Below are 24,091 nucleotides of genomic sequence, written 5' to 3' on the forward strand. Positions count from 1 at the left end.
TTCCCGACTACTTGGCATTCTTCCGCTGAGAATTGGAGAAATTTTTGAAGCGCATCTCAGTGCCTCAGTCAAAGTCAAAGTCAAAAGTTCAATCAGCATAGCACAACTGTTTTTTTCCTCATTCCCACATTGCTAGTGATTACGCAATGGCGACGAATAAGCGCAAAGGTATTAACTCCAGATAACTGAACGTTGTACCATTTCTAACACCTTTTAGAATCTTCAGGCGCCGGTGAGGTTCCGCGCAAGAAGAGCAAGAAGTCCAAGTCCACTGCAACAGACCATATCGACGCCATGGGTAACACAACGTCTTCATCCGCCACCATACCTGTCCCCGATGGACCCGTTGCAGAGTCAAAGACCCCTTCTTCTGGCAATGCTGCTGTCGCCTCGGCAAAAGCCTCTCGAAAGCGGGCTGCCGATTTCATGGAAGATAGCGAAGAAGTGTCAGGAAAGCCTGCGGCTGGAAGAAAGAGTGCCGACGATTTGACAACTGCACCTACCAACAAATCTACTTCCAAGAAATCCAAAAAGAACAAGAAGGGTAAACATGACGAACTCTTAAGCGCAGACGGTGTCAATGGTGTCATCGAACATAGTGGTGAAGAGGAGGTTGAGACTGCCACAACACACAAACCAGTGTCAACTTCAATGCAAGCCGAAGCCGAACACACAGTCGATCAAGAACTAGAAGACGAGTATGGAAGTGCCGAGGATGAGGAAGAAGCGGGGCAAGACGACAACGCAGATGTCCTTCTAGCTGGCTTCGACAGTGAATCGGAGGACAATCAGGAAGACAAGGGTCTAGACATCAATTCCAAACCTACCATACCTGCCAACAAGAAACTTCGATCTCAACTGAAGAAGATCAAGAACTCCGGGGGCGCTGACGAGGAGCCCGGCACTGTTTACGTTGGACGCATTCCCCATGGGTTTTACGAAGCACAAATGAAAGAATACTTTTCACAATTCGGAGACATCAGCCGCCTGCGACTTTCTCGAAACAAACGAACCGGAGCATCGAAGCACTTTGCCTTTATTGAATTCAAATCCAATGAAGTTGCCAAGATTGTGGCCAGCACTATGGACAACTACCTGCTCTTCGGTCACATTCTAAAATGCAAATATGCTGAACCCGGCTCTCTGCATCCTGACGTCTGGAAAGGAGCAGACAAGAAGTTCAGAAAGATTCCACACGAGAAGCTTGAACGAGAGAAATTGGCCACTCCCAAAACCGAGGCACATTGGCAGAAACTTGTTGACAAAGAGCAAAAGAGACGCGACAAGAAGGCCAAGAAGCTTGAGAAGCTTGGTATCGACATGCCTCCTTCTACTTTGACTAAACCCGGCACGGCTCTTCAGGAGAGATTGGCCGCTCAAGAACAACAGCAGAAAATCCAAGATGAAGTCTCCGAACCGACTGGCATGCTAGAACCACCGAAGGACGTGCCAAAGGATGATATCGCCGTGAAAGAGGCGAAGAAATCGAAAAAGGAGAAAAAGGAGAAGAAGGAGAAGGTTGCACCCCCCGCTGTTGAAGACGAGCCCGCTACCAAGACTCCCATCGAAGATACCGCAGGCAAGTCTTCGAAGAAGGACAAGAAGAGCAAGAAAGCGGCTAATGTCGCTCCAGTAAAGGCAGATGCATCGACGGAGGATGCTGTTGACGCGGGCTCCGCTCCAGCAACGACAGAAGCTAAGCCGGCAAAGAAGGAGAAAAAGAAGAAGCAGAAGCCTGAGTCTACCGAGCAAGTCGAAACCGCCTCTCCTGCCGCCATTCCAGAGAAGAAGAAATTATCCAAGAAGGAAAAGAAGAAGGCACAAGAAACTCCTGCCGCCGCCGTTGAGAAAACTGCCGAGCCCGCCGTAGAGCCGCCTGTCTCATCGGAAGCCGTGGCAGCTGCGCCAGCAGAATCCGGAGCAGACTTCATTTCCCTCACCGAGTTTGCCGACGACCAGTCCGAGTCCGCCGACGACGACGCAGGTGCAAATGAACAAGCTGGTAAGCCGGGCAAACCAGTCAAGCCTTGGAAAAAGGAAAAGAAGAAGAAGGACCGCAAGAACCTCGTCAAGGCCCGCGGACCCAAGTCCAACCTTGCTCCCACGTCGCAAAAGTCGAAGCAGGATCCCCAGGCGTCCGGCAAGGATGGTATGCCTCTGCTGGGCAAATCGAAGTACGACAAGGCGGCTCGTCAGGCACACAAGGAGTTGAAGAAGGAGATGCTCTCGAAGAAATTCGGTGGCCAACGTCGCATGAGCGGTGGATCGTCTTCTTAGAGACGTTATCATGTCGGCTGAGAGCAAATAACCCCATCATCGCCCTGATTGTGCGTTGCGGGTTTATGTCATACCAGTTTGCCAACTTCTACTTACTTGGTAGAATGGCGATCTTCCTCGCGGGTAGAATGTGCAGAGAGAATCAAAGAGCTGAAGCGTGTTTTGGGCGCAAGAGACGAGCGCGTGTGTCTGTGGGCGGCTTACCAGAACACTGAGGACCTCGTGAATAGCTATTGGTACATACCAATCCACTAATTCATAACATTGATGTGAAGAACGAAAAGGTCTTGTCTTTGCTGAACGCTCATAGCGATTAATGAACATACCTAGACTACAAGCCGTAGCCGTTACTGAAACCTACACGGGTAAATCCCCCCTTGACGTCCACGAGGCAGGACTCAAGTATCTATCCCCTTGCAGCCGCCGTGTCCGTCAAACTCGGTGCCTAGCATTTGTTCGCATACCCAGCGTACCGTGCGTGTATGGAGGCTTCCCGTCGCTCTATTCTGACTTCCCAAACCACCTTTCGAGCCTGGGTCAGTAGGATGCCGAGTTAGTAGACCTTGTTGATCAGCCTGAGCAACCCGCCGAGGCTCAACATTCGTCACCCCGGCAGCTAACGCCTGGAAGATGACCAACTGGTCCTCTGCGAACTCGTCAACGCTCGCATTGGATTCGCATTCCTTAGTGAAATCACCCACGACGTGGGCGACGGCCTCGGCCACCACGCGCCTTCGATCTGCGTCCGATGTCACCTTGCGTCCCGGGCCCAGGTAGTCCCTCCCAAGCCTGTGGCCGTCAGTTGTGTGCGCGACGAGAAGGACGTATAGCCGTCGTTCGTCGCCGGAGAGTCCTGATGACGGGTGTATCGTTATTGGCACGGACGAGAAGATAGGTCTGGTTGACAAGGATGTGCGAAGGTCGGATTGAAGGTAAGTCTGCGTGGTCGGGCTGCCTGATATGATGGTCATTGTGATGTTTGTTATCGAGCCACGACGGGACAAGAAGAACGGGGCCAAAAGATGTCGTGATTTCAGTCTCGCGGCACTGTCTGGTGACACATGCGCCTCGGGCTGAGTGCTGGGATGCACCGTGAGTTCAACACGGCCGATCTCAGAAGCACTGCCGGCCCAGCCACGCCGAATGACACGCACATCGACTTTGGGGAGGCCGATCTGTTCGCACAGCGGGAGGAAGACCTGTTGCATGTACTCGGTCGATGGGGATTTGGGGACATTCGTGCCACCCATGAGAGTGATGTGGAATGGTTGAGGAGGTTGCGAAGGGAATCCCTGAGGAGGATTTGTGAGCCGTAATGCGATGTAGGGAAATATCGCTTGCCAGATCAGCCAGACGCTTCCTGGCTTCTCCAGCGCAATGAAATCTGGGGCTTTATCTGTCGGGTTCACGGTCTCCAGTCGAGAACATGCCGTCTTTAGAGAAGGTTTGAACATAACCTCTGCACATCCAACCTGGTTGCCATGGACATCTGCATTGCATTGTTCAGCGAGCCAATTCAGCGCCGCGAGGTGACTCTCCTTGAGCCCACCGCCCACGCTACTCGTACCGCGGCCATGTCTAGGATTGTTAGATGTCGTCTTGCTCGAGGGTCGCGTGCTCTTCGAGGACCGGTTTGCTCGGATATTTGTAACTCGTATAGGAATGGAGCATATTGAGGACAGTGACAAAGCCACACGAACCAATTGACCACCTCCTTCGAGCGTGGAACCATCGAGAGTCAACATTGAAAAGTGTTATCACTCTCGGTCACAGGGATCAAGGGAGATAGAGGCGAAACACAGTCCAGTGGCTTGTTGGCAGACTGAGGACAGATGCTTCAATTGCCAGCCTTATTTCCAACTGCGGACAATGGGGGATCTGTCACCACCGACTTGAATCGCTTAGGACGACATTTAACGCCTGATCCTAACACTACAGACGACTGGATGTTGAAGCAATGACTCACATGGCACACGGTCTTGTCGCTGCTTGCCCTGGGAAGAATGGAAGCACTGGCTGGTGGGAGTAGCGTTTGTACGGCGGCCATTGAGGCTTAGCTCAATGCAGGTACCATAGAGTCATTCATTCTCAGGTGCATCTGAAGAGTCACTGGCTACGTCTCTCAATGGACAGCGACGAGAGAACATGCACAAGGTCCCATGTCCACATTGCGACAGAGTAAGTCTGGGGGCGCCGTCCACCGTAGATCTGATTAACACGGAGTCGATGATGGAGCGTTGTCATGCTTGTAGGAAGGAATAAAAAAATTCCTTACCTAGTGCCACACTGAAATATAACAAGGCCAAAGCTGAATAGCTAAGCTTCACAATCTATTATTATTATGTTATCCACTCCCATCTACATACAATTACCTGCTTACAGCTTTCATCGATTGTCTTTCTGTCCATCTTGGGCCGAAGCGATATACATGGTGTGGCTTAACATCCCCAAAGCGGGTATCTCGGTCATTACTAAAGCTGCGTTGGCATAGTAAGCATCTCCAAACTTCCCATCCATCCACGAATTGGTACAGGCCGAGGTACAGAGAGCGCGAAGATATGCTTCTGCCACAGTCAACTGTTCCTCAAATCAGTAACATCTGCCACGAAGGCTATTGTTAGCCGTTTCGAGCTTCAAGGTTTCAGGCACGGTGTCGATGATACGATTCGGGATAATTCTTCCACTTGGTACTAGCCTCAAGAACAGCTGCTTTTTTCGTAGACCCAATGATGTCCTCAGCAGTTCGCAATACAGGGACGCGCTGCGGCAGTAGCGGCACATAGCGGACTTCTCCAGGGCGTTCCTCGTCGCCATGAGAATATGTCCGCCACGACTTCAATGTGGTAGATTGGATTGTCAATATCTCGACCGAGTTGCGTGATCATCGTTTCGGCATTGAGTGGGGTGTGCGAGCAGGAGTATTGTAGTAGCGTCGTGGACACTGAGGTAACCTGATCCGGCCGAGATTCTGAGGACATGGACGACATGCAGGACTCAGGAGGGGTAGAGCGAGAAGGTGTTGCACTGACAGTCGCAGGCAAGGGAGGGGCACATCTTCTTCGAGACTATGCGTGTACCTTCCTCCTTCCACTTTTCTCTCCTTTTCCATCGGTACCCATATTCGTTTTCATCCTCGGATCTTGAGTCTGGCCGCGCCTTGACGGTCTCGATATCGACCGATCATCAATGGTCGCTCAGTGATTTCTCTTGCCTTCCACCGCGTCGTCGACAGCCCGTTTCCAGGTGCGTTTGTTGATGGAGAAACGTCTAGCTTTCAGTCGGTGACAACCAATGGCCATGCTAACAATTCCACCAGATTGCTCTTATTGGAGAACTCTGCTTCGTCGCTGTATCGACACCTCCACCCCGCCATTTGCGCAGCGACCTGCACTAAACCTATAACAGCTAGATACAGCGAGAGGCTTTCCCCTCACTCGCCCTGCGCTGCCGAATCTGGAATTAGAGAGCGAAATCTGTCGCAGGAACAATGTGGGCTGTCTCTCGTATCAGGCCACGGGCGCCCTTGCACACAAATCACATGCTGGCGATTGGACGCTGGGAGGGGTCCGCAGTCGATACAAATAAGACGCGGGGTAATCCTTTTTGCAGCCCGTCTGCTTCCTCCTTTCTCGCCAGAACACCTCTTCTTCCTAAACCATATCAAACAAGAAGACATTCAACACACACCATGGCAGAGTGTCCCGTCAAGCACGATAACCGAAGGGCCAACGTCGCCGGCGGTGGTCAACGCAACCGCGACTGGTGGCCAGAGGGTCTCAGACTCAACATCCTCCGCCAGAACAATCCTGCCTCGACCCCCCTGGGCAAGGACTTTGACTATGCCTCAGCCTTCAAGAGCCTCGATTACGATGCTGTCAAGAAAGATTTACATGCCTTGATGACCGACTCGCAGGACTGGTGGCCCGCCGACCACGGTCATTACGGTGGTCTCTTCATCCGAATGGCATGGCACAGTGCTGGCACTTACCGTGTCAGCGACGGCCGTGGCGGTGGTGGCGCAGGCCAACAGAGATTCGCTCCTCTCAACAGCTGGCCTGACAACGTGTCCCTCGACAAGGCTCGTCGGTTACTGTGGCCCATCAAGCAGAAGTATGGCAACAAGATTTCATGGGCTGACTTGATGTTGCTCACCGGCAACGTCGCTTTGGAATCCATGGGTTGCAAGACATTTGGTTTCGCCGGTGGTCGTCCAGACACATTCGAAGCCGATGAGGCCGTCTACTGGGGTGGTGAGACCACCTGGCTTGGTAACGACGTCCGTTACTCGGATGGCAAGGCCGGCCTGTCTGAGGGCTCTCATGGCGTCGTCGACGGCGACGAGCACAAGGAAAGTCACAAAGACATTCACTCAAGAGATCTCGAATCTCCCCTTGCTGCTGCCCATATGGGTCTGATCTACGTTAACCCAGAAGGTCCCGACGGTGTCCCAGATCCTGTCGCCGCTGCCCGCGACATCAGAACCACCTTCGGTCGTATGGCCATGGACGACGAGGAGACTGTTGCTCTGATTGCTGGAGGTCACAGCTTTGGCAAGACCCACGGTGCTGCTCCTTCTGACAACGTTGGTCCTGAACCTGAAGCCACCGCCATAGAGAACCAAGGTCTCGGATGGCAGAACAAGTACGGCTCTGGCAAGGGTCCAGACACCATCACGTCCGGATTGGAAGTCATCTGGACCAAGACCCCGAACAAGTTCAGCAATGCCTACCTCGAATACCTCTTCAAGTTTGATTGGGAGCTCGAAAAGTCCCCTGCTGGTGCCAACCAATGGGTGGCTAAGAACTCTGGTGATATTATCCCTGACGCTTTCGACCCCAACAAGAAGCATCCCGCAAGAATGTTGACCACCGATCTGTCTCTCCGCTTCGACCCAGCCTACGAGAAGATCTCCCGTAGCTTCCTTGAGAACCCCGACAAGTTCCACGATGCCTTCGCTCGTGCTTGGTTCAAGCTGCTCCATCGTGACATGGGTCCTCGATCCCGCTGGCTCGGCCCTGAAATTCCTTCCGAGATCCTTCTCTGGGAAGACCCGATTCCTCCAGTCGACCATCCTCTCGTTGACGAAAGCGACATTGCCTCGCTGAAGAAGGAAATCCTTGCAACTGGCATTGACAACACTAAGTTCATTACAACCGCCTGGGCTTCCGCGTCCACCTACCGCAACAGCGATAAGCGCGGTGGTGCCAATGGTGCTCGCATCCGTCTTGCTCCTCAGAAGGACTGGGAGATCAACGACAAATCATCTCTCCAACAAGTCCTCAGTGCCCTTGAGAGCGTCCAGCAGAAGTTCAACGGCTCTGCAAGCGGTGGCAAGAAGGTCTCATTGGCTGACTTAATTGTTCTTGCTGGTGTCGCTGCCCTCGAGAAGGCGTCTGGCGCATCTGTCCCATTCACACCCGGCCGAACCGATGCTTCACAAGAACAGACTGATGTAGAATCATTTGCACACCTCGAGCCCCACCACGATGGTTTCCGCAACTATGGAAAGTCCACCCCTCGCGTCACCACCGAACAGTTCCTCGTTGACAAGGCTCACTTGCTCAACCTCAGTCCTCCGGAACTCACCGTGCTCGTCGGTGGTCTCCGTTCTCTGAACGCCAACTGGGATGGCTCCAAGTATGGTGTCTTCACCAACCGCCCTGGTCAATTGTCTAATGACTTCTTTGTCAACTTGCTCGACATGAGCACTGCCTGGAAGTCGACAAGCTCTGACGGCGAATACTTCGAGGGTGTGGACCGCAAGACTGGTCAGAAGAAGTGGATTGCCACCCGCAACGATCTCGTCTTTGGCTCCCAGGCCGAGCTCCGAGCCATTGCTGAGGTCTATGCTCAACCCGACAGTGCCGAGAAGTTTGTCAAGGACTTTATTGCTGCTTGGGACAAGGTCATGATGGCCGACAGATTCGAGGTCCAGGGCTCACAACCAGGAAAGGCCAGCGCCAGACTGTAAGCTCTCGACCTACATATCAGATTTTATCGCAACGCAAAAAAGGCATGTCCATTATGCTCTTGTAATTAGAGTTCAATAGCATCAATGAGTAAATGATGAAGCAAGATACTTGTTTTTCGATGTCTCTCTTTGCGTTCTGGCGAAGGTTCAGTAGGCCCCCTTGGTATGTAGAAAAGTTTATCAGTTGCCTACCTACTGTAGAACAGGGGGCTGTGGTACCCAGAGCCTAACTGCTTCAAGGGTTGCTTGTATATTCCATCGTATTGATCTAAGATGATCTGGGTGACGTGCCGCTAAGTCTTAAAATACTTTTGGATTCAGCTACTGAGATTCATCCTTTTGTATTTCGTCATCCCAGTATGACGAAATGAATACTGTAAAAAACATAATCGTCTAGACGTCCCGTTCAACATAGCTTTGCACCATGCCTTCAATCGTCGGCTTATACTCAACCAACTTGACTTCACCAGTCTGCTCGTCCAGGACTGTGTTGGCTTGCACAAACACCTTTCGAGGAGTCTTTTTGTTGAGGACAATGGGTCTTGCTTTCTCCGCCCACCAAGTGTCGACACTGGTGATGTCGTCGTACAGTTTCTTGCCCGCTTCAAAATCGGCTGTTGCTTTGTAGATGTGCAGCTTCTGGAGATAGTCCTCGACTGCTGGTCGGCCGTGTGAAAGAATCTTGCTTCGGTCGAGGAAGATCTCAAGGTCATCAGGGCTGTTCAAATCTCCATTTGGAGCCTTGATCTCGCAGAAATTCCCGCCTGCATTCATAAAAGTCCGTAGGATCGAGAACCGAGCTTGCATGTGAGCTTGTCCCCACTTCCGTGACTTGGGATCCCAATACTCGAGAGCCGCAACGCCTGCTCTGGCCATCTGGAGGTAAGCAACGTAGAGAACATCGCCTGCTTCGTTGCCCATGTCTTGCTTGCCATTGCCGAAGCCAAAAATCTCCAAGATCTCAAAATCGCATGACAGGGCCATGGCCACGCATTCTGCTCGGCACTCCTCGTACGATGAAGCAATGGAACCAAATACGCTAGACCAAGTCTGGCCAGGTTTGTACCATGAGCTCACTGCTTTGCCTGTGACGGGACTTGTCGGAGGGTTCTTGACATCGAAGTTGTACTCTCCTGGTGACGTCTCCTGCAGCAGTTTTCCGCAGCCGTGTCCCAGAAGCTCGTGAATGCCAACCTGAACCTCGAAAGCTCCGTCCCTATACTGGCGGTATAATTCATCGTCCTGTGCACGAATAAAAGGTATAGGCTCTTTTGGGGCCTTGGCACTGAGGACATTCCCCAAAGAGACGTTCTTGAAGCCTTCGTTTTGTCTGATGAAGTCGTAGTTGGGGATGTTTATACCGGCCGGGATGCCACTGCCGGCAAAGCTCAGTACTTCAAGAGATGTAAAATCAGGGCTCAAAAACTTGTCCTTCTCAAAGTCTTTATCCCATGGGAGCTTCGGGATCATACTCGGTGCAGCATCCACGAGTTTGCCGAACGCTCTAGTTCGCTCTTGATTGACCATGGCGACAAAGCCCTCCCACTCACCACGGACTCCATGGGGGTCTCTGTAGGTTTCCACAAACCCAATATCCGTCTCTACCATGGGCTTCTTATCTTTGATCCAATACCGCTGAGATTCAACAAAACCTTGAATACTGCCGGTGCCGAATGACCTAGCATATTCGTCCATCATCTTCTCCTCGATTTCGTTGGCGGCCTCCTTTTTCGCTTTCTTGATTTCAAGGGCAATCTTAGTCATCTCGTTCAGGTAGTCCCCAAACACGAGATGTAGCTTCTTCCCAGAGAGCTTTCCTGTCAGATCAATAGTCGACAGTTCACCCAGATCTCGTTCTGATGCTGGTGGATTCTGAACCCCAGAAGCAATCAGCAACTCGAAGTCTCCAGAGGCCAGCTTGCGTAATCGAGTGTTCTCGATCAACAGCTTCTTCTCTTCTAACACATCGCCCACGGTCGAAATCTCCTCTTTCGTTATGGTAGGAGAGTCTGGATAGTATGCAGTCATGTGCCCGGCTTCAGGGTAGCCAAGGTGCATCAGCGCCACATCTTTCGTCTCATAGATTCCACCTCCTGTCTGTGAGGCCGTGGTATGTAATTTCTTGCATTCTTCGTTCACGGTACACAGTTGCTCAAATGCCTCGGGAGAGATCCTGGGAATAAACTTGGAGTCTCCAAAGCCTTTATAATTGCCACAATTTCCCAAGAACTGAGCGGCATATTCAAGCCAGAGGGTGATATCATCGGAGCCCACCGACGTACCATCGGACAACTTCTTGTAATCCCCCCCGCAAGCACGATGTAGGGCCAGGATCAGATCATAGATGACTGGCGATTCAGGCGATACCTGTGCCAAGGTCACCCTTGTGCCATAAAAGCAGGCTTTGCTCAGATGATGAGCATAACGTTTTTGTTTGGCCGAAAGAGCAGCGAAATGAGGAGCGATCTCTAGTTGTACAACGGTGGGAGGATTGTCGGCGAGGTAGTGGGATCTGACGGAGGGGTCCATGGCGTTCCGCAGGATTGGACTAACTGGGACTTGCTGGGTGAGTTGAGATAGTCTGCGGACGATGCTCTGGAATGAGAGGGGAGATTGAAGAATGCGTGACATGTACACCACGAGTGAGGTGGGTAGGATCAACGGTCAGGCTACGACCACCTGGTACCGACACCAGTCAATGATGAACATCCCCGCGAGGCTGCGGTCATTTCCACGACGAGGCTGTGTTCCTAAAAAGGAAGGTGTGACGATCGGCACAGCAACATGGAATCCGCCATTCGCGTTGCTCTCCGAATCCTCAACGAGTTCGTCGACATACGTGTCTCTTTAATACGAAGCCTTGATAAGTGTCATGCTGAAACACGACCGAATTGTATTCTAGCATGGAAATTTGACATTGAGGAAGCCATCGATCAATCTCCTGGTATCTTCGACCTCACAATTTCCAACTAGGCGGCAATGTTCTCATCCGCTTTCAAGTCTTTCACATCGAATATCAGCTCCAACTATGAAATATCGAAACAATCTTCCGCCACTGTCGGACCATGGACAGTGTTCGATGCGAAGAAGAAGAGCACTGGTGCTCAAGCATCTGTCTTTGTCTTCGATCGGAAATCTTTAGATATCAACAGTTCTGGTTTTGGAGCACGTGCAACTAGTTCGACCTCGATCCGCAAGGTTCAGGATGAAGTAATCGAGAGACTGAAGAAGGAGGCCAGCAGCCTTGCACGTCTGCGCCACCCTTCGATCCTGCAACTCGTCGAACCAGTGGAAGAGACGCGGAGCGGTGGCCTTATGTTCGCGACCGAACCAGTCTTGTGCTCCTTATCAGCGGCGCTTGCCCAGAAAGACCGCTCTGAAAGCAGAAGTGGCCGTGACTATTCAGGGTCTATTTCTGATGACACAACCTCCTCCAGGACTCTCAGGGACATTGACATCGACGAGCTAGAGGTCCAGAAAGGGCTTTTACAGGTTGCAAAAGGGTTAGAATTCTTGCATGATTCGGCCCAATTGGTACATGGAAATCTGACACCTGATGCGATTATGATCAACGCAAAGTCGGATTGGAAGATATCTGGGCTGGGATTTGCTGGTCCTCCAGATGGAGCAGACAGACCCCAGACAATCCCACAAATCTCACTTTCGGAAGTCCTTCATTACGATTCTCGGCTCCCACGCATGGTGCAGCTTGAGCTCGATTACACCTCCCCCGACTTTGTCCTTGATTCTAACATTAATTTCTCTGCGGATATCTTCTCGCTCGGTTTAGTCATTCTGGCTTGCTACAGAAAGCCCCATCAATCCCCCATTGAAACGCATGGCAATCTATCCACCTACAAGAAAATCTTCAACACTCCTTCACTGTTCCCTTCCAGCTCCAACAATTACCTCTCTTATGGGGCCTTGCCAAGGGAACTTAATGTCACACTGCCGCGAATGCTAGCCCGAAGGCCTGCACAGCGATTGACCGCGACAGAGTTTCAACAGTCTGAGTACTTCGATAACATCTTAGTCAATACAATAAGGTTCCTGGACGCATTCCCTGCCAAGACACCTGCGGAAAAGTCACAGTTCATGAAAGGCCTTGGTCGAGTCATGCCTCAGTTCCCTCCTTCGGTGCTGGAGAAGAAAATTCTGAGTGTTCTTCTAGACGAAATGAAGAACAAATCTTTGCTGCCCTTGATCATGCAGAATATCTTTCACATTATCAAAGTCATTCCATCCAGCAAAGAGGTTGTCTCGGACAAGATTCTCCCACGAATGAACGAGATATTCCTTTCGAAATCCAAGTCAGACGAACGTGACTCTAGCAAGGAAGCCGCCCTATTGGCAGTTCTCAATAACATCCAAATCCTTGCCGATAACTGCTCAGCTAGGCAATTCAAAGAGGACGTCTTACCCCTTGTTCATGCTGCGATGGAATCACCAACACATTCCCTGACCGATGCAGCTCTGCAGACTATGCCTTTTGTGCTACCTCTCATAGACTTTTCAACCGTCAAGCACGACCTGTTCCCAGTTGTGGCTCAGGTTTTCAGCAAAACAAGCAGTCTCGCCATCAAGGTTCGTGGCCTCGAGGCTCTTGGTGTTCTCTGCGGCGCCCCGGTCCACAAGATGAACACGGCTGATGATGAGGGCACCGACTCAAACCAGCCAGAGAACCCAAACAAGAACTTCTCTAGTCTCGACAAATTCACCATGCAGGAAAAAGTAGTTCCATTACTCAAGGGCATCAAGACAAAAGAACCGGCAGTCATGATGGCTGCTCTGAAGGTTTTCCGGCAGGTCGGCACGGTTGCTGACATCGACTTCCTGGCCATTGAAGTAATGCCTGTTTTGTGGAACTTCAGCCTAGGACCCCTACTCAATCTCTCCCAGTTCAAGGCTTTCATGGACGTCATCAAGTCTCTATCGGCAAAGATTGAGAGTGAGCAGATGCGAAAACTGCAAGACATGTCTTCCAGCAGTTCAGTAGAGTTCAACAGGATGCCCACGCCGCTCGCAAGCACTAGTAGCAATACGGTGCGAAATGGTCAGCAAAGCCCTGAAGAGGACTTCGAGAAGCTGGTTCTTGGGAATAAAAATGCCGACAGAAATGCTGTTTTTGCTGGTGCTCTTTCCGAAGGAGAAAGGCTGACTCAGAACCCACCCTCGTTTTCATGGTCTACCGCCAATGTGCAGACCAGAAGCCCACCTCCTTCCGGCAATCCTCTTTCGTCTCTATCCGTGTTGCAACCACAGCCCGCGTCTCGCTCTATCACGCCCGATGTTGGTGCATCAACGTTTCCGAAAAGGCAATCCGAAGAGTCCTCCGCTTCGATATGGGGAGCACCTTCTGCTCCCAGGGTGAGTCAGACTAATGCTCTTCAGCCGTCGTCGTATATGTCTCTACGACCTGCACAAAATACTGCTCCACCCCCAGCGATGTCGAGCAATCCATGGCAGCTTCCACCACCTCCAGCATTTTCTCCAAGTATAGCACCCACACCACAGTATACTCTAGAGACAAACGCGTGGTCGCAGACACAACAGCCACAACCAAAGAAGACAGGTCTGGATAAGTACGAGTCACTGCTATAAGTTATATGTCGGTCTACACACATATCAGTCGCACTGGCCCATTCATGCAAAGATGTTTGAGATAGTTTCAATGGCAAATTTTGCCGAAGATGGCACCAGTGCCCTGTTTGAGGACAGCAGTGGTTGACAGGATCCCTTCTCACGAAGAACCTGGCCAAGGTGCCACGAAGTGGATCAGTTGTGCCGACTCTTCCTGAGGCTTTGGTATGCGATTGACGTCCTCGTACCTGAGCCCATGCCATCGCAGGTCGCCGATGATCTTATCACAGCCAATCATGTGTCCGAAGACGCAGCTTCCCATCATCCACCCTAAGCTACTTCTGGAATGTGGGATGGCTATGGACACATCGGATACCACCACACAATCAAGTTCCACCAAAGATGTGACGAGATGCGCAGATCTTGGAGAGCCTGACCCTGGCCCTCTAGGAGTACTCGTACAAGTTGAGCCGTCCCAATGAAGCTATAAAGCACACGACACTGCTCGCTTGCTGGTGCCTCCTATTGAACAAGCCTTGCCGTTCCTGTTCTGACATATCGGCCGTCGTGTCCAGCGTAGCACTAAGAATCCCAACACAATGAAGCTCTCAACTCTCGCCGCTGCCATTGCGGCCTGTAACCTCGTTGGCACTTCTACCGCCATCAATATCCTCATGGGAAATGATGATGGTTTTGGAAGTGCTCAGCTTCGAGAGTTCTACCGTCTACTGAAAGCATCAGGACATCAAGTTTTGATTGTTTCACCGGCAGATGATGAAAGCGGCCAGGGTGGTCGATCCTCGTTCACGAGTTCCAACAAACTTCAGAGACCGTCGGAGTACGACCTTATTCCCGCTGGTGCTCCATCGCTCGGTCGTGATCCAAATGATCCAGATATCTGGTATTACAATGGCACCCCAGCCGCGTGCACATTTGTGGCCTTGGACTTCGTCCTCCCAAACTACTACGGCAATAGAAGCATTGACCTCTATGTTGGAGGACCAAATTATGGCACCAACCTGGGGCCATTCCTCTATACCCTGTCAGGTACGATGGGTGGTACATATGGAGCTGTTGGACGGAACATTCCTGCCATAGCCTACTCCGGAGGCAACAGCGAACAACGTGCTTACACCTGGATCAACGAGACGACTGAATCAGGCCATCCTGATCCAGCGACGATCCATGCTCAGCTGGCTGTCAGTGTCGTGAACGCCCTTGTCAACGGTACCGCACCCGGAAAACGATTGATGCCACTCGGGTACGGACTGAAGTAAGGTTTCTCTCACTACGAGGCTCCCGCAAGCATGCTAATCACCAATGTCACAGCGTGAATTTCCCATTCATCACATCGCTTACGAACGGCTCTTGCGTTTCTCCGCCTCTCGTCCAGACTCGATTCAATGGGGGTGCGTTTACTGATAAAGCCGTCTACAATGCCACTACAGGCTTGTTCAAATACGGCAACAAAGTAACAGCTGCCATTAACAGGTGCATCAATGGCAATTGTGCCTTACCTGGAGAGACTCCTGTGGTAGATGGAGGCTGCTATGGCTCAGTATCGGTCTTTAGCATCGACTATGATGCTCCTGTTGGACATGAACAGGCCGCTCTTCGTGCAGCCCTGACTCCAGTCGTGTCATTTGAAAATCCCGATGCGAAGATGAAAGTCAAGGTGAGGAGCGACTTGACTGGTAAGTTTTTCTGGAGATGATGGAATTTGTGATGGACGAGCTAACAATCGTTTTAGACGAACAACTGGAAGCCCTGCATCCACTCCGACACGAGTAATCAGACGATAAAGAGCATGGCCAGGCAGATGTATATAATTGGAAAAGCGAATTAATCAAGCGATACTCCGTGTTAACTGTTCTATCTTTGGTGTTCTAGTTAGAAGCTGAGTTGAGCTAGACCTCGTAAGACGTGGACCACGGTCACCGCGTTCGGGGATGCTTAAAAGACTCCGGGCCCGGTCATCGCAGCCCCAGGCACTTTGACTCCAGGGCATTGACGGTTATCGCCGGCGCTCGCCCGCCTGTAATCACTCGGATTGATGTAGGTACCTCCAATCAATGTTCCTGGCGTGCCAAGCGCCGACCTCCGATCGCCGGGGACTTTTTTGTATTATCAACTCTTTCGAGGTGTCTGGGGGAGAGATATGAATCATCTCGCTCGTACATAGTTAGTCCTTTACCGACGCCCTTTCGCTTGACATCCTGCAGGACTGCAAGATAACTGCTGTATCCTCACAAGATACTGTTTTGCTCACTCTCGCCTCGTCCCTCGTTCCTTTGTACTCCTCCTCCTCTTCCGCCGCCGCTTCAGACAGTTCACGTACAAAAAATGTCACTTCCTCGGCTACTGCGCACGCCCTGCGCACGAGGTCTCACAACAGCAACCTTCACACCGCCTTCCACACGTCTACTACTACTATCACCCGCGTCCAGACACTTCTCACTGTCTCGCAGGAGGCCGGAAGCTCTAGCACTCGACGATGACCTCCACTCCAAGCTCCCCGGAATCGACCCTTCGAAAGTCGAAATCACAAACACAATCACCCCGAAGGCCCTCGTGGCGAACCAAGATCTTGTCTTTGGGAGAACGTTCACAGGTACGTATCGGGGAACCGTGTGCACTCAAGCACGCACACATACATTACATCTAGAACACAAAACAATCCACCTCTGGGGTGAAAGACTTGCAAAAACAACAATGATGGAGGATAAAGAAAAGGAAAGACCAAAAAGGACTGACTCATTTTGGCTGTTTTATTAGACCACATGCTCTCTATAGAATGGACGGCCTCCCAAGGCTGGCTGGCACCACGAATCACCCCGTACCAGAACCTCTCTCTCGACCCGGCGACGTGCGTGTTCCACTACGCGTTTGAATGCTTCGAGGGCATGAAGGCGTACAAGTGCGCCAAAGACAACTCGCTGCGCCTGTTCCGGCCGGACAAGAACATGGCGCGCATGAACAAGTCGGCGGCGCGCATTGCCCTGCCGACGTTCGACGGCGACAAGCTGACGGAGCTGATCGGGCGGCTGTGCCGGCTCGACGAAAGATTCATCTCGTCCGAAAAGGGATACTCGCTCTACATCCGCCCGACGCTGATCGGGACGCAGCGCACGCTCGGCGTCGGACCCCCGGGGTCAGCGCTGCTGTACGTGATCGCGTCGCCCGTGGGGCCCTACTACCCGACGGGGTTCAAGGCCATCTCGCTCGAGGCGACCGACTACGCGGTCCGCGCGTGGCCGGGCGGCGTGGGCGACAAGAAACTCGGGGCCAACTACGCCCCGTGCATCGTGCCGCAGCTCATGGCGGCCAAGAAGGGCCTGCACCAGAACCTGTGGCTGTTTGGGCCCGAGGAGTTCATCACCGAGGTCGGCACCATGAACCTGTTTGTGTGCATCAAGGACAAGGAGACGGGCCAGAACGAACTGCTCACGGCGCCGCTGGACGGGACGATCCTCGAGGGCGTCACGCGGGACTCTGTGCTCACGCTGGCCCGCGAGCGGCTGGAGCCTGAAGGGTGGAAGGTCGTGGAGAGATACGTCAAGATGCAGGAACTCGCCGACGCAGAGGCCGAGGGGCGGCTGATCGAGGTGTTTGGCGCCGGCACCGCGGCCATCGTGGCACCCGTGAGGAAGGTCCACTGGAAAGACCGCGTGATAGACTGCGGTCTGGCACCGACCGAAGAGGCAGGCGAGGTCGCCCTCAGAATGAAGGGCTGGATAGAGGGTATACAGTATGGTGACGAGGATCACCCTTGGAGTGTAAAGATTTGAGCACAGTCGTTGAGTTCGACCATCATCAAACACAGAGTCATGTGTTTAAGGGTATAGAGGTGATGCCGAGAGAAAGAAAAGAAGATGGTCTCAAGGGAGGAGGGAGGTCAGATAGAAGAAAGAGACCGCGTCAGGTCGGGGTAGAGGAGGAGGAGGAGGAGGAGGAGGAGAAGAGTGTGTTTAAACGTTTCATGAATGGGTTTGTCGTAAGCATTGTTCAAGTATTGAAACCAAAGGTTGAATGCATATATATACCTCAGGTATCTACCTCTCTAGACCCAAGTCCAATTGTATTTGTTTGTAGTTTATCGACTGGAAAAGGTTCGTCAGGTTTTCTCAGAAAGGGGCCATTGTCGTTGATCCACAGCCAAGATCCGTGTTCGTCCAGGGGCGGAATACCTCGAGTCGGCGCTGATGCCCGATTCAGGAGCAAGTGTGTGGAATTCGCAGCCATCGGACTGGTTCGGGAAAAGAATTCAAACACGAGTGCTCTGGACTAATCGTCTTTCCGTCCGACACGGGGCGATGGCCAGGTCCAAGGACTCGCCGATATCCAGCTATTGCTCTCTCATGGAAGATCGCAGCCCGAACAGATCGAGACCGCAACGCAAGAAGATATGCCAGGTTGTACATGTTCGTCAGCGTCGACGAGATGCTCCTCCTCGAGCGTCCCGGCGTGCCGTTCAACATAAGGTGAGCACTCGTCAGTTCAGCTTCTTGCTCGAGTCTACTACACATGATGACCACACGATCGTATTATCAGATCAACTCAACGCTCAATTCGATTTACCTTAGACTCCACGTTGAATATATGGCTATTGATCCTCACTCTTGAAGTACTCCAAACTTTCCGATTCGATCCTTTGGTGTTCGAGCAAAGAAATCTCGCACGGTGGTAAGTTTGACAGTGGGATAACGCATGTTGTCGAGCGGCATCGGCAGGGCCGTTTGACCGTTGAGTGAGTAGTATGTGTAGAAGAGACCCAACCAGGCCTTGGGATTTCCCACATGTTGACGCCGCTTATCGTGCATGAGCGTGTAAAGGTCCTCGAGGCTTCCTAGTCTTTCTAATCCTGGCTCTTCGTCGTAGACGGCCTGGAAGGTTGCGGCGATCTCTTTGATGTTGACATGGTCACCACGGACTGTTCGAAGGTGATAAAATTTGCGTCAGTAGATGTCATGTAGTTGGTCAACATGGAAGAGGTCGACACCATGCGAGTGGATTTTGGGACAGGAGACTACAAAGAAATCGAGATAAAATCACTCTCTTGACGCTCGGCAGAGAGACAACCCACGGATCAAGAACCAGAGTACTTACAAGAAAACCATCCCGTAGCATCCTTGTCCACCGCCACTTCTGCTGTGAACTGGGCGGCGTTTCGATAAGTGGTGAACTCCCATCGCTCATCTCCCGTACCCCAATACTTGAACAGCTGCCGGTCGGCGTCCCACATGCCCACCCACGGCCGCTCTAAGAAGCATGCATTCAATATGTGCACGGCTCTTTATTTGTCCGGCCGCCTCCTTCTCCTCCAGATACGCTTGCACGAGCTTCATCGGATCCTTGGCTGGGTGCTGGCCGAGCTCCAACTTGCGGAAATCCATTGACCAGTCTCCGGCAACGTAACGAGGAACCCGCTCGGCGATGCATACGTCGATGAGGATTTTCTGCCCCTCAACCATGAGGGAGGTAGGGCCCAGGTAACAGCATATTACTACGTCGACATCATGGAGAGCCGCCTGGATCACAGGAATGTCGGTCGAGGACGCAGCAGCATAGACGGTGAGACGAGGTTCGTCCCGGAGCGACGGAGGAAGCTTGGAAGGCGTGCGACAGAGGCCGTGGATAAGGACATCAGGCTTCGCCAATAGGTACTCCGCAATAAGTCTTCCAAGACTACCGGTGACGCCGGCGATGGCGACCGTGGTGGACATCTTAAAATCGGATATTTGAGCTTGCCATTTTATGTGATAATCGCTGTGTAAGATACCATTGAATAACGGGCGTGAGCGGCAAGGCGTGTCGCCCTGCCGTGATTTATACTGACTTCTGAGGATTGGCTGAAGTCGAAATCTGCCGGGCTTCGGCGGATTGGGGGTCCGCAAATTCGGTCAACCTATTCGTGACTCATTCCACATGATGATGAGTGCACAGTAGTTGAGCGCTGGTCATTAATGAAGTTGGCTTCTAGGTCTGCTGGCTGAGACTACAAGACGGTACGGGGATAGAGAGAATAGGGGTTATTGGTTATTGTCCTGAGCCTTCTTCTTTTCCTCCTCCGCCACCTTTCCTCTCCCCCTTCCTCCACCGCTTCTGCCTCCATCGCATGCCGTATATGACTTCCGCCCACAGAAGGCCACTCCCCGCAAACAAAAGCAAGCCCAAAAACACGAAGCACCACCCCACACCCATACCCTTGAGCATATCGTCCACCGTGGCCGCGCCCACCGCGCCCAGCAAACAACGAACAAGATTCGACGCCGCACTCGCGGTGCTCACCTCGCCAGGGGAAATGTCGGTGAGCAACGTACTCAGCGAGTTGGACACGACGATCAGACAAAATCCCATGATGAATTGCAGGACCAGCGGGACCGCCAGCGAGGCGCGTTTCTGGAGGGCCCAGCCGTACGGCAAGAAAACGGCGACTTGGAGACCCTGTGCGAAGAAAGCAATCTGTAAGCGCGTCTTTTCGATGGGGAAGTCGCGCAGGTCGTCGCCTCGCTTTTTGTCCACGGTCAGGCCGAGCTGCTTGGCGACGCGGGCGTAGTTCCAGTCCAAGAAGCGGCCGTTGACGATGGCGCCGACGCCTGCAGAGACGCCGAGGGGGCTTGTTGGGCAAGTCAGCATCCACGAACGAGAAATGTTGTCCCTCGATGATGATCGGTCCTGGAGGGAGGGAAGGAAAGTAGGTTCGAACTTACAGGAAAGTCAAGCCGACTTGCAACTCGTTCAGGCCATATAAAGCTGGGAAGAGGGTCGGCGTGCTCGTCATCAACACCATATTGCTGAACATTACGATGCCGGTGTAACACACTATGCACAGCGCATCCGGCCTCGCGAGAATCATGAAGGACCGAAGCGGATTGGGAAACGCGATCTTGGTAGCCTGCTGCTCCTCCAAGAGAGCTTGCTGCGTGCGTTGGTACTCCTCTCGCTCCTCGCCGGCCAGTCTCTTGACCCTTCTACGCTCGGAGAGAAATTGCAGCACGGACTGTCGCCACCATTGCAGGGGAATGACGCTGCCGTTGTCGACGATCTTGCGGTGCGTCTCGGGCATCGTTACGATGTAGATGGCCAGATAACCGCCGCTGATGATGGTCAGGAACCAGAACACCGCTCGCCAGCCCAAGAACTGGGTTAACAGACCGCCGATGGTCGGACCTAGCGCCGGCGCCGTCAGAGCCCCTGCCATCATAGGCCCGAAGTATTTGCCGCGCTCTCCTGCCGTGATACAGTCAGCGAGCACGCCGTATCCGAAGGAAATGGTGCCACTGCTCCCCGCGCTCTGGAGGGCCCGCAACGCCAGCAGTGCCGCGTAGCTGTGTTGTAGAGCTAACCCAATGTTCGCGCCCGTGTAGATGGTGAACGCCAGTATATAGCCCAGCCGCCGACCGCTGGCGTCAGAGAAGGTCCCCATGAAACTGGGCGTCAGGCCCTGGAGGATCAGGTACGTGGTGATGGAGATGTTGGTCTGGGACGGGGTGATCTTGTAGACTTTGGTGAGGATCGGCAGGACGGGGAAGTATATTTGTCCGGACAAAGGGGAGAAGAACGAGGCCATGGTGGTCATGATGACGATGAACCACTTCATGCCTGGAGAGAAGACTGTGTAGGGCTTTGGGCTGATTGTCGTGGACAGCGTTGCGGCTGTCGTATGCGCTTCGACGTCCTTGGGCGTGAGGTCTGACGGTCGAGGAATGGATTCTGGTGCGTCTGATGCTGGTTGCTCCCCGTGGATGTCTATGCCGTCTTTTGGATTCGGATTGAGATTGACTTCGTTCTCCTCGCCGGGTCCGGTTGGGAGTGGAGGTTCCTTTTCGCTGGTCATGGTCGCGGAGATGTCGGTGAGGAAGGCGGTTGATTTGGGATGCGCTGGGAACCTCTCAGGAACCTCTCACGAGCCGCGAAGGTATACGTGTGGTTGAAACGCGTTGGTATCAACGGCAGAGAATCAACAACCTTGCTCTGGGTTCGAAACGTGATTAAAGAATCCTGCTAAATGTGCTGGCGTCCGTGAGCGGGGCGACCGGGCCTGTACCGGGCGTCCAGCGGTGTCAAGGGTTGTGATCAACACTCATTGATAGGAGGCGCCGGCCCGTTCAAACCCTGCCGGTTTACGGCTGTAAGAAACAACTCCTCGAGAACTTCGGTGCTTCGCGCAGATCTTGAGGTCAGGCCACCTTATTATAACTGGTTCCGGCGACAATGCTCCTCGCTGCGCCAAGTTCTCCCCCGACTCGACGAAACTGACCTCTTCCTTGTCCTCTTCATACCCAACCGACGGTTATTCAAACCTAGATCTGGAAGATCAACACGATGCCAGATCATCCAGTCCACCAGGCAGTGTTGTCGCTGGTCAAAGATGATTCCAAAGTCTTGCATTTGGCCTTTGGAAGCCGCAAAGTCCTGAACGGCGAAAACGTCCCCAAAGGAGGTGAGACCGATCCCCCCCCCTGGGATGGAATCCATCCACCCAACCTCACATTCTCATTCCGACGGAGACAGTGTCTGTCTGTTTGCTGACTCCAAAAAAATCCCGTTTCCCCAGACGCAAAGGAAGCCCCGACGCTCACCTGGGCCCGGGCGCCGTCCGACCAGAAATTCGTCGTCGTCTGTCTCGACCTCGACGCACCGTTCCCCTCCTTCGCGGTTCTGGGACCCACCCTGCACTGGCTCCAGGCAGGCTTCACGCTCGACGCCGCGACCGGCCACCTGACGTCGCCAGATGCCGCCATCGCCTTCTACGCCGGCCCAGGTCCACCGCCCGCCAGCGGCCCACACCGATACGTGTTCACCCTGCACGAGCAGCCCGCCGACTTTGACGCGAGGTCGTTCACCAAGACCCGGGGGTACGGAATCAGGGACCGAATGAGATATGATTTTGCAAGGTTTGAGAGGGACGCGAAGCTGGGGCCGCCGGTCGCAGGAACATATTTCTCGAGTCGCTAGTCCTTGGTTCACGAGAAACACCACATACATACCTACACGAGAAACACCACATACCTACCTACCTACCTACCTACCTATACAGAAAAAGGTCGAGATGCGTCAGGAACGCCTCGGGCGACGAGGCAGAGTGATAGACACAATGGAAGGGTTCGAGTATCTCTGTCAAGAGGTGCGCTCTAGTTAACTAGTCCTACTAGACTCCAAGCTTGAGGAAGGGGAAGCTCCTTAATGCGAGTTGGCGTGCGTGGAAAAAGAAAAAGGGGGAAGCTCAGGAGTCCCCTAAGCTGTCTCGGTGTGAGCTCTCTTGGCGCGCACTCTCTGTGAGCGTTTGCCCTCTCATGAGTAAGTGCCTGTTAGTTAGAGCGCCTGTCCTGAGTTGCGCTCATGACAGGTAGCTTTGTAAGTAAATTGGCCAGTACTTATTAATTGACCTTGTACAGGAACACAATTCCTTGACCCACGGAGTACCCACGCAGGTGAATTTATTTTAGCTACCTAGGAAACGTTGGAACTGAAGTATCGCCATGGATCAGGGCCCGGTACAAGTTCTTGAAGTGTGTACTCCGTATGAACAAATATTTGTACTGTCTTCCTTCATCCATTGATTCCAAGATTCCACCATGAATCCCTGACAAATCCAATCATCCACCCTTTCGCTTTCTTCAACGCCACGTCTGAGACCTCCTGCACCGTCTCCGTACCACCCACCGTATGATACTCGCGACGACTCGAGTCCGGCGTATTCGGATGTAAAATCTGCCATGATGCAACTTTTTACCTTCGGTAGAGGCAGCGTCCGGTCGGATCTGAGCGGCAGCCGGGAAATGCAGGCTAGCTGCTGGCCACCACCACTCACCTCCACGTAGTTGAACAAGCTTGGTTAGTATCAGCTTCAGCCTCAGGCTCCCGCACCCACTCGCCGCTCTTTCAGCTTCACACTTCGGACTGCCTGCCACCCTCGATAAAAGTCGAACCGGGGGTTTGGACTAGTAGAACCTTCAACAAGCAGGCACCAAGAAAAAGTCTACTCTCTTAACAGCTTTACGAGCGAGCCGCCGGGGGTGCGCGAGAAACTTCCTGGTTAGTATAGACCTTGTGACTCCTGACCAGACAACAACTCTCGAACGGTACGAGTACGAGTAGAATCCGAGACCCGTGCCCCATAAGGCATGCATATCCCAAGTGCCGAGGGAAACATCCTTTCAATGGGCTTGCGTCCCCTCGTCACAAGTCCGTGGAAACTTCGTGGTGTAGCTGAGCTTTGCTGTCCAACACAAACTTGTCTCGTATTGCGACATGGATGGC

General features: G+C 52.8%; 10 protein-coding genes across 10 annotated transcripts; 6 read left to right on the top strand and 4 right to left on the bottom strand.

Moving 5' to 3' along the window:
* Window positions 1–294: 294 nt before the first annotated feature.
* On the top strand, window positions 295–2,277 carry PV08_11366 (uncharacterized protein; the record flags this gene model as incomplete). The annotated part of the gene is made up of 1 exon (XM_016385675.1): window positions 295–2,277. One exon carries the CDS (start codon window positions 295–297, stop codon window positions 2,275–2,277), a length of 1,983 nt encoding a protein of 660 aa, XP_016230619.1.
* Window positions 2,278–2,675: 398 nt separating this feature from the next.
* On the bottom strand, window positions 2,676–4,022 carry PV08_11367 (uncharacterized protein; the record flags this gene model as incomplete). Its single annotated transcript, XM_016385676.1, has 1 exon — window positions 2,676–4,022. The coding sequence occupies one exon, from the start codon at window positions 4,020–4,022 to the stop codon at window positions 2,676–2,678; it is 1,347 nt and encodes a 448-aa protein (XP_016230620.1).
* A 1,943-nt stretch (window positions 4,023–5,965) lies between these two features.
* Window positions 5,966–8,248, top strand: PV08_11368 (catalase-peroxidase; the record flags this gene model as incomplete). Its single annotated transcript, XM_016385677.1, has 1 exon — window positions 5,966–8,248. The coding sequence occupies one exon, from the start codon at window positions 5,966–5,968 to the stop codon at window positions 8,246–8,248; it is 2,283 nt and encodes a 760-aa protein (XP_016230621.1).
* A 393-nt stretch (window positions 8,249–8,641) lies between these two features.
* On the bottom strand, window positions 8,642–10,777 carry PV08_11369 (uncharacterized protein; the record flags this gene model as incomplete). Its single annotated transcript, XM_016385678.1, has 1 exon — window positions 8,642–10,777. The coding sequence occupies one exon, from the start codon at window positions 10,775–10,777 to the stop codon at window positions 8,642–8,644; it is 2,136 nt and encodes a 711-aa protein (XP_016230622.1).
* Window positions 10,778–11,227: 450 nt separating this feature from the next.
* Window positions 11,228–13,849, top strand: PV08_11370 (uncharacterized protein; the record flags this gene model as incomplete). Its single annotated transcript, XM_016385679.1, has 1 exon — window positions 11,228–13,849. The coding sequence occupies one exon, from the start codon at window positions 11,228–11,230 to the stop codon at window positions 13,847–13,849; it is 2,622 nt and encodes an 873-aa protein (XP_016230623.1).
* Window positions 13,850–14,427: 578 nt separating this feature from the next.
* On the top strand, window positions 14,428–15,542 carry PV08_11371 (5'/3'-nucleotidase SurE; the record flags this gene model as incomplete). The annotated part of the gene is made up of 2 exons (XM_016385680.1): window positions 14,428–15,101; window positions 15,158–15,542. The coding sequence occupies 2 exons, from the start codon at window positions 14,428–14,430 to the stop codon at window positions 15,540–15,542; spliced, it is 1,059 nt and encodes a 352-aa protein (XP_016230624.1).
* Window positions 15,543–16,171: 629 nt separating this feature from the next.
* On the top strand, window positions 16,172–17,616 carry PV08_11372 (branched-chain amino acid aminotransferase; the record flags this gene model as incomplete). The annotated part of the gene is made up of 2 exons (XM_016385681.1): window positions 16,172–16,439; window positions 16,604–17,616. 2 exons carry the CDS (start codon window positions 16,172–16,174, stop codon window positions 17,614–17,616), a joined length of 1,281 nt encoding a protein of 426 aa, XP_016230625.1.
* Window positions 17,617–18,441: 825 nt separating this feature from the next.
* PV08_11373 (uncharacterized protein) lies at window positions 18,442–19,551 on the bottom strand (the record flags this gene model as incomplete). The annotated part of the gene is made up of 3 exons (XM_016385682.1): window positions 18,442–18,758; window positions 18,935–19,087; window positions 19,116–19,551. 3 exons carry the CDS (start codon window positions 19,549–19,551, stop codon window positions 18,442–18,444), a joined length of 906 nt encoding a protein of 301 aa, XP_016230626.1.
* Window positions 19,552–19,864: 313 nt separating this feature from the next.
* Window positions 19,865–21,665, bottom strand: PV08_11374 (uncharacterized protein; the record flags this gene model as incomplete). Its single annotated transcript, XM_016385683.1, has 2 exons — window positions 19,865–20,444; window positions 20,539–21,665. The coding sequence occupies 2 exons, from the start codon at window positions 21,663–21,665 to the stop codon at window positions 19,865–19,867; spliced, it is 1,707 nt and encodes a 568-aa protein (XP_016230627.1).
* A 488-nt stretch (window positions 21,666–22,153) lies between these two features.
* PV08_11375 (uncharacterized protein) lies at window positions 22,154–22,786 on the top strand (the record flags this gene model as incomplete). The annotated part of the gene is made up of 2 exons (XM_016385684.1): window positions 22,154–22,271; window positions 22,386–22,786. The coding sequence occupies 2 exons, from the start codon at window positions 22,154–22,156 to the stop codon at window positions 22,784–22,786; spliced, it is 519 nt and encodes a 172-aa protein (XP_016230628.1).
* Window positions 22,787–24,091: the final 1,305 nt, after the last annotated feature.

This window comes from Exophiala spinifera (assembly GCF_000836115.1).
Source record: "Exophiala spinifera strain CBS 89968 unplaced genomic scaffold supercont1.9, whole genome shotgun sequence".
Classification (NCBI taxonomy): domain Eukaryota; kingdom Fungi; phylum Ascomycota; class Eurotiomycetes; order Chaetothyriales; family Herpotrichiellaceae; genus Exophiala; species Exophiala spinifera.